Genomic DNA, 16,854 nt, shown 5'->3' with positions numbered 1-16,854 from the left:
GATGTCTCTGGCTAGGCCAGCATGTATTACTGATCCCTAAGTGGCAGAGTGCAGTTAAAAGTTAACCACATGGCTGTGGGTTTGCAGTCACACATAGGTCAGGTACAGGATGGCTGTTTCATTCCCTAAAGGACCTTAGTGAAACAGATGTGCTTTTTCAACAATTGTCACTGGATTTGAGGTCTTAATTAGGCTCTTGATTCAATGATTTTAATTTTTAAAATTTAATTCAAATTCCACCATTTGCCATGGCAGGATTTGAACCCGGGTCCCCAAAATTAACAGTCCAGTAATACTACCATTAGGTCATCACCTCACCCTAAACTCCCTTTCAAAAGGGAGTAGAATAAATATGAAAACACTGAAATTTTTACAGGGCTATGGGAAAGGAACAGAAGAGTGATACCAACTGGAGATCTTTCAAGAAAAAAGTGTCAGTGACATTACTGGTTGAATTCAATGAGCAGTGGTTAACAACATTTCTGTTCATTTTTTTCCCTAAATATTCATTTACAGGATGAGGGCATCGCTGGATGGACCAGCATTTACTGTCCATCCCTAATTGCCCAGAGGGTAGTTAAGAGTTAATCTCATTGCTGTGGGTCTGGAGTCACATATAAGACCAGACAAGGAGGCAGGTTGTCTTCCTAAAGGACATTAGTGAACCAGGAAGATTTTTATGACAGTAGACAATGGACTACTGGATCATAATTAGACTCTCAATTCTAGATTTTTATTGAATTCCATCTGCCGTGGTGGAATTTGAACCTGGATCCCCAGAACATTACCTGTGTCTCTGAATGAACAGTCCAGCTATAATACCACTGGGCTGTCACTCCCCATTAAGCAATGCTTCATCTGCACTGGTCCACACCTATCAGAAAGACCAATTGCATCTGGAAAAGTTAATTTGTCAATAATTTTCCATACTCAATCTCCCCATGCATTTCGAGCAACTTCAACTTTTGGAACTTGTCAGTGACTCAAAGCCTACTAAATGTGCATCTTCTATTACACAATCCTACAGGGAAGAACAATTGGAACAATCCTGTCAGCTCTTGTAGCAATTCATTACTTAAATACCTGGCATTACATTTCGAAAACATTCTCTATTCAGCAACACTTTAAATAGGCAAGCTCTATTTTAATTTTAAAGACTACAGCTCTCTGGGATGATTTCATGTTGATTAATGATGGTGCTACTCCGTGTACTACATGCGATCAGTTCTCATTTGAGAAATTGCAGACAGTGTCAGTAGAGTAATCTGACCAGACCATTCAGGCCTTGGGAAGGCCAGTATGAAGTTCTAAGCTAGTGTAACGTGTGACGCTGCTGCCCCTTTAACAAGGTTATGTTATCCGTGACTTTTTTCAAGTGGGTTTGTCAAGGCAGAGGTATCGATTTGCCTGAAAATGGTTAAATAGAACAATGGCAGGGGACTGGTCAGTTCTCCCAGTTCAGGATTTCTTTTTCTAGTTTGGTTTGTTTTAGCAGGCAGTCAAAAACTGCTGCGGATCTACAGAAGCAGCTACAGTGAACAGGTTCCATCTTCCAACAGATGTTTCTTGCCTGAACTTTCTCTCTGAAACTTCTACTGCCTGTAAGAACTTGTATGTGAATTTACCTTTTGCCAAGGGGTGTGTTTATGGGATGTTGCAGGAATTGGAACAGCTTCATTAAGTTGCAATAGAGTCAGCTGGGTTATAAATAAGTTGGTATTTTAAATTCTGTTTTCTTTTGTTAGTTTTTCATTCAGAGTGTTTAAATAAATTCGGTTTTGTTTAAAGCTGAGTGGTTTGACCAGCTGCAGCACTGCTGGAATATCCACATTACATCTGCCCCTGGTATACCAGATGGACCCTGTGGACCTGAAGGTACAGGTGTGCCTGGTGCTCCATTTGGTTCAGGGTCACAGGTTTTCCTGGAATACCAGGTTCTTCAGTGGGTCCAATCTCACCAAGATGCCCTGGAATTCCAATTTTTGCAGATCTGGTGGACCTTCTAGACCAAGCATGCCACGAGAGCCCACGTGACTTTCAGGACCCATTGGTCCAATTGGTCCTGGTCTTCCATTAATTCCAGGAAGGCCCGGCTTTCCTGTGAATCCAACATCACCCCGCATACCTTTCTGACCAGGAAGGCCTGGTTTACCAGGAGGGCCCAGTACACCAGGTCCAGTTTTCCACTCTGCTCAGGCTGTCCTGCAACCCCTGGAGATTCTGAAGAACTTGGTAATCTGTTACAGACCAGGCCAGACCCCCTCAAAACATTTTAAGAAGGTAGCCCAGACCCTAACTTTTTTTTTTAAGACAGATGTAGAGTGGATACTCCAGGAGTGATGCAGCTGATCAAATCACTCAGCTTTAAACAAAACATAATTTAAATACTATGGATGAAAAACGAACAAAAGACAACAGAATTTAGAACAACAACTTATTTGATAACCCAACCGACTTTACAACAACTTAATGAAGCAATTCAAATTTCTGCAACATCACATAAACATAAAAGGTAAATTAGGTTGGTTGATATGGAGATTTAATTATAGCCAAAAAGGCCCATTCTCTTTTGGTGGATATTCAAGGTTCCACTGTATCTGATCGAATCAGTTACTATGTATAGTTAATCTGAGTAAGCATCATACCCCAGATAATTTTAAAATTGTGAGCATGAATTTTCCCCTTCACCGAAGGTTTAGATGGTGATCCAGGTTTGTCTGGATAGGTGGTAAACTCCATGACTTCACCAGGGTTGCTCTTCCCTTCTGAATTGTAAGCAATTACCTATAACATACAACATTACATCAAATGACCAAAGGGACAAAGCCTGGCATTTAACCAGTTACATTAGGGGGCATTTCATTTGAGAATGTTTTTACTTATGTTATATTCTTCTGTTTTAGGATAGCTTTAGAAATACTAAAGTAAATTTTCTCTTGGATTTTCAGTCTCCAGAAAAGGCACAATGAGCCAGCACTGGTTTTTATTTCTACACAATAAGTCACCTGTATGGTGAAGTATGAATTTAATCCTTCCTCGAAGCATCTTTTAAAATTATTACCCAAAATTTCCCACATTCTTGTGTTAAGAGTCCATATATTTTAAGCAGTCTCACCCTGACACATCTATAATCCAAGGCTGAGGAGAATCAATGGCATTGCTGTTTTTAAATCTGTTACCAGGCAGGTCCAATTTGCACAGAATTTCCATTTTTCCCATTGCTACTTCCCATTAACCCCTCAAGAAATGCAACTGACACCTTCTCCAAGCAGTAGTTGGTGATCTGGTGTGCAAAGTAGCTAGCAAAATCTCCCAATGTCTCCAAACCTGCACTATACAGTGCTTCAAAAACCAAATAATACTAAATAGTGGCAGTGCTGGATCAACTGAGGCAAGTTGCAACATATTAAAGAGACAGAACAAGGCAAAATATCAGTTCCCTTATTGTTAGCTTGATAAGACCAGAAGTTGCAAAAATAAGACGACAACAGAATTAAAAGCAGTCTGCCTGGATGGATGCAAGATTTTCAATAAGATAGAAGAATTAATGACACAAAAGGAAGTAATCAAATATGATCATTTGACATGACAGGTGTAAACTGCAGGGTGACCATGGATGGGAATTGAATGCTCAAGGGTGTTCACCATTAAGGGTGATAAGCAAAAAGAAAATGACGCGTCAGCACCTTCAATAAAGGATGCAATAGATACAGCGAGAGGGATCTCACATCGGAAAATCAAAGGAAGACAGTGGAGCTAAGAAACAGCAAAGGTCAGCAAACACTGGTAAAAGTTGTTTATAGGCCACCAAATATGTTTTCACCAACTGGTATTTTCCTTTTTCAATTTCCTCTACTTTATAGAATCAGGCATTTATGTTCATCAGTAAGCAATGTCGCTAAGCAAAAACAGCTTCACAGTGATGTCAAGAAGCTAGACTTGTAACTTGTTCCTTATTATGGTAAATGCTGGCTATATTTCTGATGGCAGTTGAAGGTGATATGTTATGAAGCCTACTAATATGTCAAATGTATTGACATCTCCATAAGACTGGATGCTCTAACACAGCTGCTCAAACATTGCCTAATATAAATTTTATAAATAGTATCTGCCTTATTCAATTTGCTCAGCAAAAAAACTGAGTTCAGTTGTTTCTGTTATAAATAGTCAACAAGAATATCCTGCATTCAACATCATCATTTAATATTTCATTATAAATGTACATTGCTTAATGATTATGATTTTCAGTTATATCCATCATTTAGGATGTGAGGGAATATTGCAAAACAGAAGAACAATGTACATTGACAACAAATCTCCTGGTAGGAGTTGCTATAAGCAGGAGCAGAAGTTATTAATTCTCTACAAATCAACTAAGAACATAAATCTTTCCAACATACTTACCCTGAATTTATACGTGCTTTTTCTTCTAAGGTTTTTAATTGTACATGCAAGATCCTCACCATCATATTTTGGTTTAAATCCATATCCCTAAAGGAAAAATTTTAGATAGTCATGAAAATTTGTGAGAAACAAAAGCTAGTTCATTAAGCATTGTCAAATCTCTACTCTAAAAGACTATGTCCTATTTTGAGTTTGAACGTTTTGATCGAAGTGTGCTTCTGATACAAGAGACAAATACTCAGGATTAGAAAACAGTTCATGAACTACCAGTTATTTGTTGGTACAATATGATAACATCCAAAATGAACACATTGTTATTCTCTAACCCAAGTGGGATTGTTCTCTGGGTTGATGTGGGAGGACTTAGATGAATTTTTTGCTCAAGGTGAAACAAATGGTAATTAAGAACATTTTTATCACCCAGTGTCATCCTCAAGTTATCCCAAGAGACATTGCTCAGCTTCCATTTACTTTGGCAGAATTTGTTCCAAATGGATTAGTTCTACAACAGAATACAATCCAGTTCTTGTCAATCTAATTTGTTCTCTTTACTTTGCTGGCAGTACTCAAAGCACAGAAGTTACAATTGCTTATGGGAACAGACAAGCTGAGATCTCAGCCCTCAGTGGCTAGAATAAAGCAGAGGCCCAGACAACAAATAACTTCAGAGGTAACCACTTACATATGACACAACTGGTCTTTACATCATAAGTGGAGTACTGGCTCCAAAGTTTAAAAAGGTTGCAGAGAGATTTTTTTTCTCCTTCTCACTAGGAAATTTCTGTTCTAATCACTATATATTTGAATAGTTAAGCTTCCATGCCAGAGGGGAGGAATCTTTATTCTATTTAGGTTTAAGTTTGAAGCGAGTCCCAATTGGTAAAAGAACACCTCACCAAGCCACCTTCGATCTCTTATTCAAATGTCATCATTCAGGTATGATAAGTAATCAAGTAAAAGCAAGTCCGCAGATGTCGAATATCTGAAACTATCACCAAGTGCTGGAGAAACTCAGCAAGTCTGTCAGTGTCCACGGAGACAGGGACAGAGTTCACATTTCAAGTCAGATATAGTCATATTGGACTCAAACCATTAACCCTGTTTCTCTCTTCACAAATTTTGCCAGACCTGAATTTCTCCAGAAGTGTCCGATGATAAATAATCAACTTACTGATGTTTCATCTTCCATTTCCAAAATATAACTGATGCCTTCATCAGATAAGGTTCCCAAAGGCTTGTTCCAATATAATGACAGCCATGTGACACCTGCTTTAACAAGCTGAGGACTTGTTGGTGTTGGAGGGACACTGCCAGTTGTGTAGAAAAGCACCTCTTCACTGAAATCACTGTTGGGGAAAGTATTACATTTTTAACAGTACACATCATAACTATTTGGCATTTGATGTCTCTCTAAATTTCTGGCCGAGTTAAAAGCATTTCATACAAACATACAAAAGAGTAACAGACATAATCATTTAGATTAGATTACATTAGATTACTTACAATGTGGAAACAGGCTCTTCGGCCGAACAAGTCCACACCGACCCGCTGAAGCGCTCCCACCCAGACCCATTCGCCTATGTTTATCTCTAAACCTGACACTATGGGCAATTTAGCATGGCCAATTCATCTAACCTGCACATTTTTGGACTGTGGGAGGAAACCGGAGCACCGGAGGAAACTCATGCAGACACCAGGAGAATGTGCAAACTCCACAGTCAGTTGCCTGAGGCAGGAATTGAACCCGGGTCTCTTGCGCTGTCACGGTGGCACAGTGGTTAGCACTGCTGCCTCACAGCGCCTGAGACCCGGGTTCAATTCCCGCCTCAGGCGACTGACTGTGTGGAGTTTGCATGTTCTCCCCGTGTCTGCGTGGGTTTCCTCCGGGTGCTCCGGTTTCCTCCCACAATCCAAAGATGTGCAGGGTCAGGTGAATTGGCCATGCTAAATTGCCCGTAGTGTTAGGTAAGGGGTAAATGTAGGGGTATGGGTGGGTTTCGCTTCGGCGGGTCGGTGTGGACTTGTTGGGCCGAAGGGCCTGTTTCCACACTGTAATGTAATGTAATGTAACCACTGTGCCACCGTGCCGCCCTTAAAGATAATCCCACCTTCAATAAGGTCATGACTGATCTGTTTGAGTTTCAGATCCCACATTCCTATCCACCCCTGATCGATAACTATTGATTTCCCTGTAACAAGATTCCATACATGGAATCAAAGAGCTGTACAGCATGGACACAGACCCTACGGTCCAACTCCATGTTGACCAAATATTCTAAATTAATCTAGTTCCATTTGCCAGCATTTGGCCTTTGTCCCTCCAAAACCTTTCCTATTCATCTAGATGTTTTTAAAATGTTGTAATTGTACCAACCTCCACCATTTCCTCTGGCAGCTCATTCCATACATGCACTACCTTCTGCGTGGAGAAGTTGCCCCTTACATCCTTTTTAAATCTTTCCACTCTCACCTTAAACCTACGCCCTCTAGTTCTGGACTCAGCCAGCCCAGGGAAGAGACCTTGGTTATTCGCCCTATTCCTGCCCCTTATGATCTTATAAACGGTGGCACAGTGGTTAGCACTGCTGCCTCACAGCGCCAGAGACCCGGGTTCAATTCCCACCTCAGGCAACTGACTGTGTGGAGTTTGCACATTCTCCCAGTGTCTGCGTGAGTTTCCTCCGGGTGCTCTGGTTTCCTTCCACAGTCCAAACATGTGCAGGTTAGGTGAATTGGCCATGCTAAATTGCCCATAGTGTCAGGTGTAGGGATAAAACATAGGCAAATGGGTCTGGGTGGGAGCGCTTCGGCGGGTCAGTGTGGACTTGTTGGGCCGAAGGGCCTGTTTCCACACTGTAAGTAATCTAATCTAAACCTCTACAAGGTCACCCCTCAGCCTCTAGTCCTCCAGAGAAAATATCCCCAGCCTATTTAGACTCTCCCTGTAGCTTAAACCCTCCAACCCTGGCAACATTCTTGCAAATCTTTTCTGAGTCCTTTCAAGTTTCACAATATTCTTTTTATAGCATGGATACCAGAATTGCACACAATATTCCAAAAGTGGCCTAACCAATGTCCTGTACAGCCGCAACATTACCTCCAAACTCCTGGACTCAATGCACTGACCAATAAAGGCAAGCATAACAAACGCCTTCTTCACTATCCAGTCTTCCAGCTCCTCTACTTGCAAGGAACTATGAACCTGCACTCAGAGGTCTCGTTATTCAACAACACTCTCCAGGACCTTACTGTTAAGTACGTAAGTCCTGCCCTGATCTGCCTTTCCAAAATGCAGCACCTCATATCTATCTAAATGAAACTTCATCTGCCACTCCTTGGCACACTGACCCATCTAATCAAGGTCCCACTGTACTCTTCGCTATTCACTACACCTCAAATTTACCGTACCTTTTATATTCACATCCGTAGCATTTATATAAATGATAAAAAGCAATTGACCCAGCACCGATCCTTGTGGCACATCGCTGGTTAAAGGCCTCCAGACTGAAAAGCAACGTTCCACCACCACCCTTTATTCTACCCTGGAGCCAATTCTGTATCCAAATGGCTAGATCTCCTTGTATTCCATGTGATCTAACCTTGCTAATTAGTTTACCATGAGAAACCTTGTCGAACACCATACTGATGTCCATATAGATCATGTCCACTTGTCTAACTAAAAATATTTAATGAATCTGTCCCCACTACCTTCTGGAGCATAATGTTCCAAAATTGCATAACCATCAGACTAAGAAAAATCTCTTAAAACTCTGACCTTAAAAAATCACCCATTTTTAAATTTCTTACCTCATGTAATTGTTTTAAGCGTGTTAGAATGGAGCAAGTGTTGAACCATGAAGACATTATTAACGACATTGCTCCCTGATATAAATCCTGTCCGGTAATCAATAAGTAAACTGACCACTGACCTCATCTGTCCTTACTTAAAAAGGCATTTTCAAAATATCCAATCACATCAACTTACATGATCCTTGCTTTGAGATGCGTTTGCGCACAAGTGATAGACACAAAATTGTCAGGAGAAATATATTTTAAAAGGGATAGAGCCAGAATGTAAAAGAATAATTTTGCTTTTACATTTATACTATGCTTTCTCACAATCTATAATACTGCTGGCGACATTTACTGAATGCGCTGGTGGTGTAAGAAAAAAACATGCTATTGAAAGATCAAGGAATTTTTATTCTCCTCATTTGGAAGTGATACATGCGTCTTCCAAACGCAAGTAGCAGGTGGCCTTGGAACAGGCTATATTGAGTCACAGAGATGTACAGCATGGAAACAGACCCACCCATCAGTCCAACTCGCCCATGCCGACCAGATATCCCAACCCAGTCTAGTCCCACATGACAGCATATGGCCCAAATCCCTCCAAACCCTTCCTATTCATATACCCATCCAGATGCCTTTTAAATGTTGCAATTGTACCAGCTTCTACCACTTCCTCTGGCAGCTCATACGTGAAAATGTTGCTCCTTCGGTCTCTTTATATCTTTCCCCTCTCACCCTAAACCTATGCCCTCGCGTTCTGGACTCCCCCACCCCAGGGAAAAGTCTTTGCTTATTTATCCTATCCATGCCCCTCATGATTTTATAAACCTCTATAAGGTCACCCCTCAGCCTCCAATGTTCCAGGGAAAACAGCTCTAGCCTATTCAACCTCTCCCTATACCTCAAATCCTCTAACCCTGGCAACATGCTTGTAAATCTTTTCTGAACCCTTTCAGGTTTCACAACTCTGGTCATAAAGGCCAGACATGTAAATGTTGGACTGCTTGCTTTGCTTGAATTATGTAAAATTGTAAATCAGATTTCACTCTGATACAATACATAAGAAACAATAAGGGTAGTTAACGCACAATGTTTTGATTAATCTACATATAACAAATTTAGAACATGGATTAATCAATTTCATCCAGATCATGAATGATGACGACCTTGTAGCACAACTTCAGACTAATTTTTATCTGTTGGGTATATAAATGGACACCAGCCTAGGTAAAACAGAAAAAGAGGAAAAGTTCATGTTAGCTCTTGACCCTGATTCCCAATTCCATAGATCATAATTAAACTTATAGAGTCATAGAACCCCTACAGTGTTGTCACAGGGATAACGTGCACACTCCACACAGACAGGTGTCCAAGGGTGGAATTGAACCTGGGTCAGTGGCGTAGTGAGGCAGCAGTGCTAACCACTGAACCAACATGCAGCTATGGATAAGGAATTTCAAAGAGTTGCTAGATCCTAACTTGCATACAAAGGCAAATTTACAGAACTAGTCATAAAATCTTGCTGATCCCACAACACACTTTTTAAAAAAATGTGCAGCTGCCTCAAGGATTCTTCTGGCTCTTCATGGCAATTGTTTTGCAGATTCTATACCATATACCACAACCTGGAATTAGTTCCAGTGGGAATATCTTTTGATCTGTTTACAGAATGAGAAGGATCAATGCATGGAATGCCAGTTAGGAATTTTTCAGCAGTCGCCAGCAAATATCCTTCAACTACATCTACAGCCAAGATGCACACACCTCACTTTGGGAGAAGATCAATACAAGTACGGGTCTTCTTTTTTAATCAAATGTGGGAAAGAGAAGGGGTGGGGGGATGTGGTTTAAGAAAATGTAATGTTCCATTTGTCTTCATTTCTGCACATCAGTTTTTGGCCCTCTCCTATCTGCATCTGAAGATAACAAGAAGTTTACTTTCTTATTGAGCTAATTGCTGTTAATTGTTCACATCCCCTTAGATTTCACTTATTTACAATTTTCCAGTCCTAACACAGACTATCTCCAAGCATCTATTCTACTCTGTATATTCAGTTCTGATTAATCATCCAAATGATTGATTTTTGAATAGTCTTATTAGCACATTACTATTCAGGCCAGGTTTGGACCAGTACTTAAACTATTAATAGTCTGTAATCAGTGTTATGAAAATCATGTCTATCTTTTGAAATGCACTCACCTCATCCCAAGTTCATTTATAGCTGCTAACTTAAATCTGTATCCAGTGGCTGGTGACAGCTTAACAACTTTGAATTGTTTCTGTGGTCCAAAATAACATTGGGAAAATTCATTCTTCCCTTTCCCCTGTGAAATGGATCAGATTAGTCAGAAATACAAGGAAGGAGCATAAAGGAAAAGCTATTAGTTTAATCAAATCCATGTCTTCAGAAACAAGTATGTATTTTGGCATTAATTCCCTTTCACAATACACAGTGACTTTAATGAATTGTCCTCAAATGTTCAGTGTTTGTTTACTTTTCTGAGTATACTGGGCTCTAGCAACTTTCAATTGGACATTAAATTCATTGACATATAAATCGATTCAATGTTCGCCTTTCTAATTTATGGCGTAATCTTTTGAACTGCTGGCATTAACCTTCTCAAGAAAAGAAGCCTTTGCAAGATTACAAGAAAGATATCCCAATTTTCTTAACCATTTTGTTTAATATTCTCAATGAAACACATCTAAGCCTGGCTAATCTCATAAATCTGTTAGAAAACTTTTAGATACTCATGACTAAGTTTCTCTGCTTGACTAACAAATATCCAAAGAGACTAAAGTTTTAACATCAAATGTTCTTCTTCCGTGAAGAAGGTTTAAACAAAGTAATCTTGCCATTCTCTACTATCAACACTAAGAGTGGAGCAGGTCGGGCAGCATCCAAGGAGCAGGAGAATCGGCGTTTCGGGCATGAGCCCTTCTTCAGGAATCGTTGAAGAAGGGCTCATGCCCGAAACATCGATTCTCCTGCTCCTTGGATGCTGCCTGACCTGCTGCGCTTTTCCAGCAACACATTTTCAGCTCTGATCTCCAGCATCTGCAGTCCTCACTTTCTCCTATCAACACTGTAACACTGTTTAGGCAATTCATCTCCTCTATTATCTCAAAACAATTTAAAAAAAATTTATATTTTGCCATTACACCTCTGGGCGTATTCCAGAGTTCACAAACTAGTAGGAAAGATATATGAACAAATTGAATGTTACAGGAGGTGCCAAATCTATACAGTAGTGACAATAAAAACTTTGCAATCCTAATAGAGGCTGGAAAAGCCACAGTGAACCTCTGAAGCCTGTTTAGCACAATTTTCTTGATCAGCTGTTTCTGACCCAATGTGTATGGCTGTATCTGGCTCGAGGAAATGAAGTGGATCAAGTGTCATTACAGAACATTTAGGGAACATTAATCATAGTAAAATCAATTAGGTTAGTTAAACAAAAACAAAGGTGCCGTCTAAATAATTAGATTACTAGAAGACAGGCAAGCTTGGTTGATTGAGAATAAACCTTGACAGCATATAGAGCAATCAGGTCATCGTACAAACTAGTATGCACCACAGACAACTATGTTATATCAAATGAAGAATCCACCATCAATAGTAGTTGAAGGAATCATGGCCTACTTCAGATTTGTTGCTAACTTACTTCTTCTGGCTGCTGGTACGATTGTAGCTGTTTACGGAGGCTTTCTATAATTGATTACAAGTTTGAACAGTTTCCACAGAGTGGTTTGATGTTGAAATACTGTTCTATTCACTTACAAACTTCTGCTGGAAAAAACTGCTTCCACAGAGACCAGGAAAGCAAGGCAGGGCAGGTCAGGTTTAGATGCTAAAAATACGGGGTAGACCATTTAGGACAGAGGAGAAACTTCTTCACCCAGAGAGTGGTGGCTGTGTGGAATACTCTGTCTCAGAGGGTAGTGGAGGCCCAGTCTCTGGATTCATTTAAGAAAGAGTTGGATAGAGCTCTCGAGGATAGTGGAATCAAGGGTTATGGAGATAAGGCAAGAACAGGATACTGATTAAGGATGATCAGCCATGATCATATTGAATGGTGGTGCAGGCTCAAAGGGCAGAATGGCCTACTCCTGCACCTATTGTCTAACGTGCTATGGAATTATGGCGATGACCTCTGAAGCAGGAAGCCATGTCCACAGAGGGTCTTTTGGGAACTACAGGGAAACTTCAATTATCCGAATACCATTTATCCGAAAATCGGATTACCTGAAGGAGATCTCAAGGTCCCGATAGAAACATTACATCAAAGACGTGTTTCCAGCAGCGATCGCGTCTTTTGTTTACTGTGATTAAACAGGCACCGTCTCCAAATGGCTGACCTCCCGCCCTCTCTCTCTCTCTCCACACTTTCCCTGGAGTTATACAGAGGGGTGTACCCTAACCTCTCCACCCACTCTCCCCAGGCTTCCCAAGAATAATTTCTCCAACATTGTCCTGTACCGGGCAAACATGGAACCTGACAAACATTTGCAGTAAAAGGTTGCGTGTGTGGCTGTGGCTGTGCGTGTGTGCCTGTGCACTATTTGGAGACTTACCCCCCCAAAGACAGCAGCAGTCTTGTTGTTGGTGTGTAGTCCGGGTGCCCCGGAGAGAGGCCGAGGATGAATGGGGGCTGGGGCAGCAGTGGAGGGCTGTGTTGAGGGCGGGGGCTTAAGCACATTGTGCTAGAGGGCGGGGTGGTGCTCGCGTGCTTTGTGCTGGGGGCGGGGGTGGTGTTGGACCAGGTTGGGGGGCAGTGTTGGGGATGGGGTTTCGCGTGCTGTGCACTGCTGCAGGCTCCTGAATAGGGAGCAGACTTTAAAACTCCAAGCCCCAGAAGAAAGGCATTTAATCGATTTTCTGAATAATTGATCATCTGAATGAAGTAGTGCCCACCCATCGGATAATCGAGTTTCCGCTGTACATTATTCTACATCAAAGAGGACCAATCCAGGAGATGATCTGGCTTTTAAAAAAGAAGCCAAAATTAAAATGTGCCAGCTGCTGCAACCACAACTACAAACTCAATGCAGGGCAAAATGAAAATTGCAGTTACCAAGTGCCTATGATTCTTGAGGTGTGTGTCAGCCACCTGCAGCTTGTTGTACAAGCAACATTTCAGTTTGCAACTCACTATGGATGTGTCACTGAAACTCTCCATCCATAAAAGCAGATTCATCTCATTCCTTCTTGACTGAGTAAGCATGAGGGTTTGCAGATTGAAGGGTACATTGTTCAGAGTGTCAATGAATGAATGAATGATTATTTTGCACAGACCTCATATGAATTTACCAATTTTCACTTTCTCTTATACAGCATCTTTCATAACAACTGGATGGCTAAATACTTTACATACAATAACTAATTTTAAATGTAGCCACTGCTGCAATGGAAGGAACTTGATACCAGTTTGCATACAGTAAATCTCCTTAAACAATATGATAACGCTGAGTTAATTTGTTTTTGTCAAGTTTATGGAGAGTTCAATATCTGCCATGATAACTCTCCTGCTCTTTTTCAAAATGGTGACACAAAATCTAACAGTCATCCAAGAGGGTATGGGATTGTGTTCAAATAATGACTGGAATCAGTGAGTGGCAAAAAAAAGCCTCTTTTATTCAGCATTCACAGTACAAGTTCGAGGCTGCAATAGAATCCTGAAATACAGTTCTTACAAGAGCCCATTTATGCACAGTTCTTACATATATTAAAATTCTACTACTATGGCGTTACATTGTTTTATCTATAGTACACAAAAGTTTGAAGGGCTTCTGTCCTGGGAAACAGAAGATGGGTTAAAACGTGCTAAATGCTGGCTGCTACTGCTGATGGGATTAAGAGTGTTTGTCCGGTCCGCTTGCATAATTAAGAGGTGTTAATCCTTTTGTCTTTTAAATTAGTAAATGTTAGTAAAACTACTAGGCCTATGTGCACTAAGCTAGTTAGAAATTGTATCTGCACTTAATAAAAGAATAAAGGTTATTAAACTGATTACTGCAGCTGGGTCGAGAGATTTATTTACTATTTGCCAGTTTGAGTTTCATTTAGTCGTGCGATTTCACTTAAGTGCTGTTTTAATAGTTAGTTTCTATATTTTGGAAATTTTTTGACAAAATTACAAAATCACTACAAAACAATATAACAACCTTATTGTATAACGACAATAACAGTAAACAAACTTCTAGTCTACTCTACAAACCACTGACAAGAGATGAAAAAACCTACGAAAACTACAATTCAATAAATAACTAAAACAAACTAAATTAAGCCAAGTTGAACCAAGGTAAATTAAATTACATTCAGTTGTTACCGCACTCCCGCCAAAGTTCCCCACCACCAGGAGCATCAGTAGGCGTACCTGTATTTGTTCAGAATTCTTCCTCTCAGAGGCCCCTGAACTGCCAGACATAGCTTCCATGACTACACAAAGGTCCTGACCAATATAGCCGACAAGTCTGCGTCTATATAATACAGAAAGGGCCGCCACGTTCTACAAAACAGTTCTGCTTTCTGGTGCACCATACTCATAAGAAAGTCCAGGGGAATGTGCTCCGTAACTAATCTACGCCACCCCGAGAGTCCCAGGGGATTCTCCGACACCCAACTCATTAGAATGTTCTTCCTCACTCAGAATGAAAGAATATCAAACAGTTTCTTCCCATCCGCATCCAAAGACGGGAGATTTGGCAGACGCAAGATCCATCTTGACCTCAGTTCCCAAGACCCTTTCCAAAACATTTGTTATGGCACCCCAATACCTACGAAATTTGTGGCATGACCACAAGCAATAAATAAGAGTGCCAACATCTTTTTTACATTTGGGCACATTGGGGACGCTTTTGTCTTAAATTCCACAAGCCGCTCCATTGGCAAATGAGACCTGTAGAGCACCTTCAATTGAATAGCCTGTGTCCTATTACAAATCGGAATCTTCCATACATTCTCCCAAATATCCTCCCATGCCTCTGACGAGACTTTCACCCCCAATTCTTGAGTCCAGATTCCGCAGAGCCACTCAAATGTCCTTCAAGACATTACCTCCTAACAAGTGATAGAGGGTACTGACCAAGAGAGCGCCCGCAGACCGGAACACTCTCCTCTCCATATAATTCTATTAGATTTAAAATAGTGATGGAAAAGAATAGACCAGATCTAAAAGGTGGTGAAGTTCTAAATTGGAGAAAGGCCAATTTTGACGGTATTAGGCAAGAACATTCAAAAGCTGATTGGGGGCAGATGTTGGCGGGTAAAGGGACGGCTGGAAAATGGGAAGCCTTCAGAAATGAGATAACAGGAATCCAGAGAAAGTATATTCCTGTTAGGATGAAAGGAAAGGCTGGTAGGTATAGGGAATGCTGGATGACTAAAGAAATTGAGAGTTTGGTTAAGAAAAAGAAGGAAGTATATGTCAGGTGTAGACAGTATAGATCAAGCGAATCCTTAGAAGAGTATAAAGGCAGTAGGAGTATACTTAAGAGGGAAATCAGGAGGGCAAAAAGGGGACATGAGATAGCTTTGGCAAAAACAATTAAGGAGAATCCAAAGGGTTTTTAAAAATACATGAAGTTAAGGAGAATCCAAAGGGTTTTTAAAAATACATGAAGGACAAAAGGGTAACTAGAGAGAGAACATGGCCCCTCAAAAATCAGCAAGGCGGCCTTTGTGTGAAGCCGCAGAAAATGGGGGAGATACTAAACAAATATTTTGCATCAGTATTTACTGTGGAAAAGGATATGGAAGATATACAGTGTAGGGAAATAGATGGTGACACCTTGAAAAATGTCCATATTGCAGAGGAGAAAGTGCTGGATGTCTTGAAACGCATAAAGGTGGATAAATCCCCAGGACCTAATCAGGCGTACCCTAGAATGCTGTGGGAAGCTAGAGAAGTGATTGCTGGGCCTCTTGCTGAGGTATTTGTATCATTGATAGCCACAGGTGAGGTGTCAGAAGACTGGAGGTTGGCAAACGTGGTGCCACTGTTTAAGGGTGGTAAGGACAAGCCAGGGACTATAGACCAGTGAGCCTGACGTCGGTGGTGGGCAAATTGTTGGAGGGAATCCCGAGAGCCACGATGTACATGTATTTTGAAAGACAAGGATTGATTAGGGATAGTCAACATGGCTTTGTGCGTGGGAAATCATGTCTCACAAACTTGAATTAAATAAGTAACAAAGAGGATTGATGAGGGCAGAGAGGTAGATGTGATCTATATGAACGTCAGCAAGATGTTTGACAAGCTTCCCCATGGGAGACTGGTTAGCATGGTTAGATCTCACGGAATACAGGGAGAACTAGCCATTTGGATACAGAACTGGCTCAAAGGTAGAAGACAGAGGGTGGTGGTGGAGGGTTGTTTTTCAGACTGGAGTACTGCGACCAGTGGAGTGCCACAAGGATCTGTGCTGGGTCCTCTATGTTTTGTCATTTATATAAATGATTTGGATGTGAGCATAAGAGGTATAGTCAGTAAGTTTGCAGATGACACCAAAATTGGAGGTGTAGTGGACAGCGTAGAAGGTTACCTTAGGTTACAGCAGGACATTGATCAGATGGGCCAATGGGCTGAGAAGTTGCAGATGGAGTTTAATTCAGATAAATGCAAGGTGCTGCATTTTGGAAAAGCAAATCTTAGCAG

General features: G+C 40.9%; 1 protein-coding gene across 7 annotated transcripts in view; it reads right to left on the bottom strand.

Annotated features, from left to right (window-relative positions):
* Positions 1–16,854, bottom strand: part of fndc3a (fibronectin type III domain containing 3A) — a 190,835-nt gene that overhangs the window by 48,063 nt on the left and 125,918 nt on the right. For all 7 annotated transcript variants that reach the window (XM_043700406.1, XM_043700400.1, XM_043700401.1 and 4 more), the window contains 4 exons: positions 10,397–10,521; positions 5,576–5,750; positions 4,405–4,491; positions 2,646–2,784 (listed from right to left, as the gene is read on the bottom strand). In XM_043700406.1, the coding sequence (XP_043556341.1) occupies positions 2,646–2,784; positions 4,405–4,491; positions 5,576–5,750; positions 10,397–10,521 (526 nt within the window). The remainder of the gene's footprint in view (positions 1–2,645; positions 2,785–4,404; positions 4,492–5,575; positions 5,751–10,396; positions 10,522–16,854) is intronic.

This window comes from Chiloscyllium plagiosum, chromosome 12, assembly GCF_004010195.1.
Source record: "Chiloscyllium plagiosum isolate BGI_BamShark_2017 chromosome 12, ASM401019v2, whole genome shotgun sequence".
In the NCBI taxonomy this organism is placed as follows: domain Eukaryota; kingdom Metazoa; phylum Chordata; class Chondrichthyes; order Orectolobiformes; family Hemiscylliidae; genus Chiloscyllium; species Chiloscyllium plagiosum.
The sequence above is the reverse complement of the archived record's forward strand: the minus strand, read 5'-3'. Positions and strand labels throughout refer to the sequence as shown.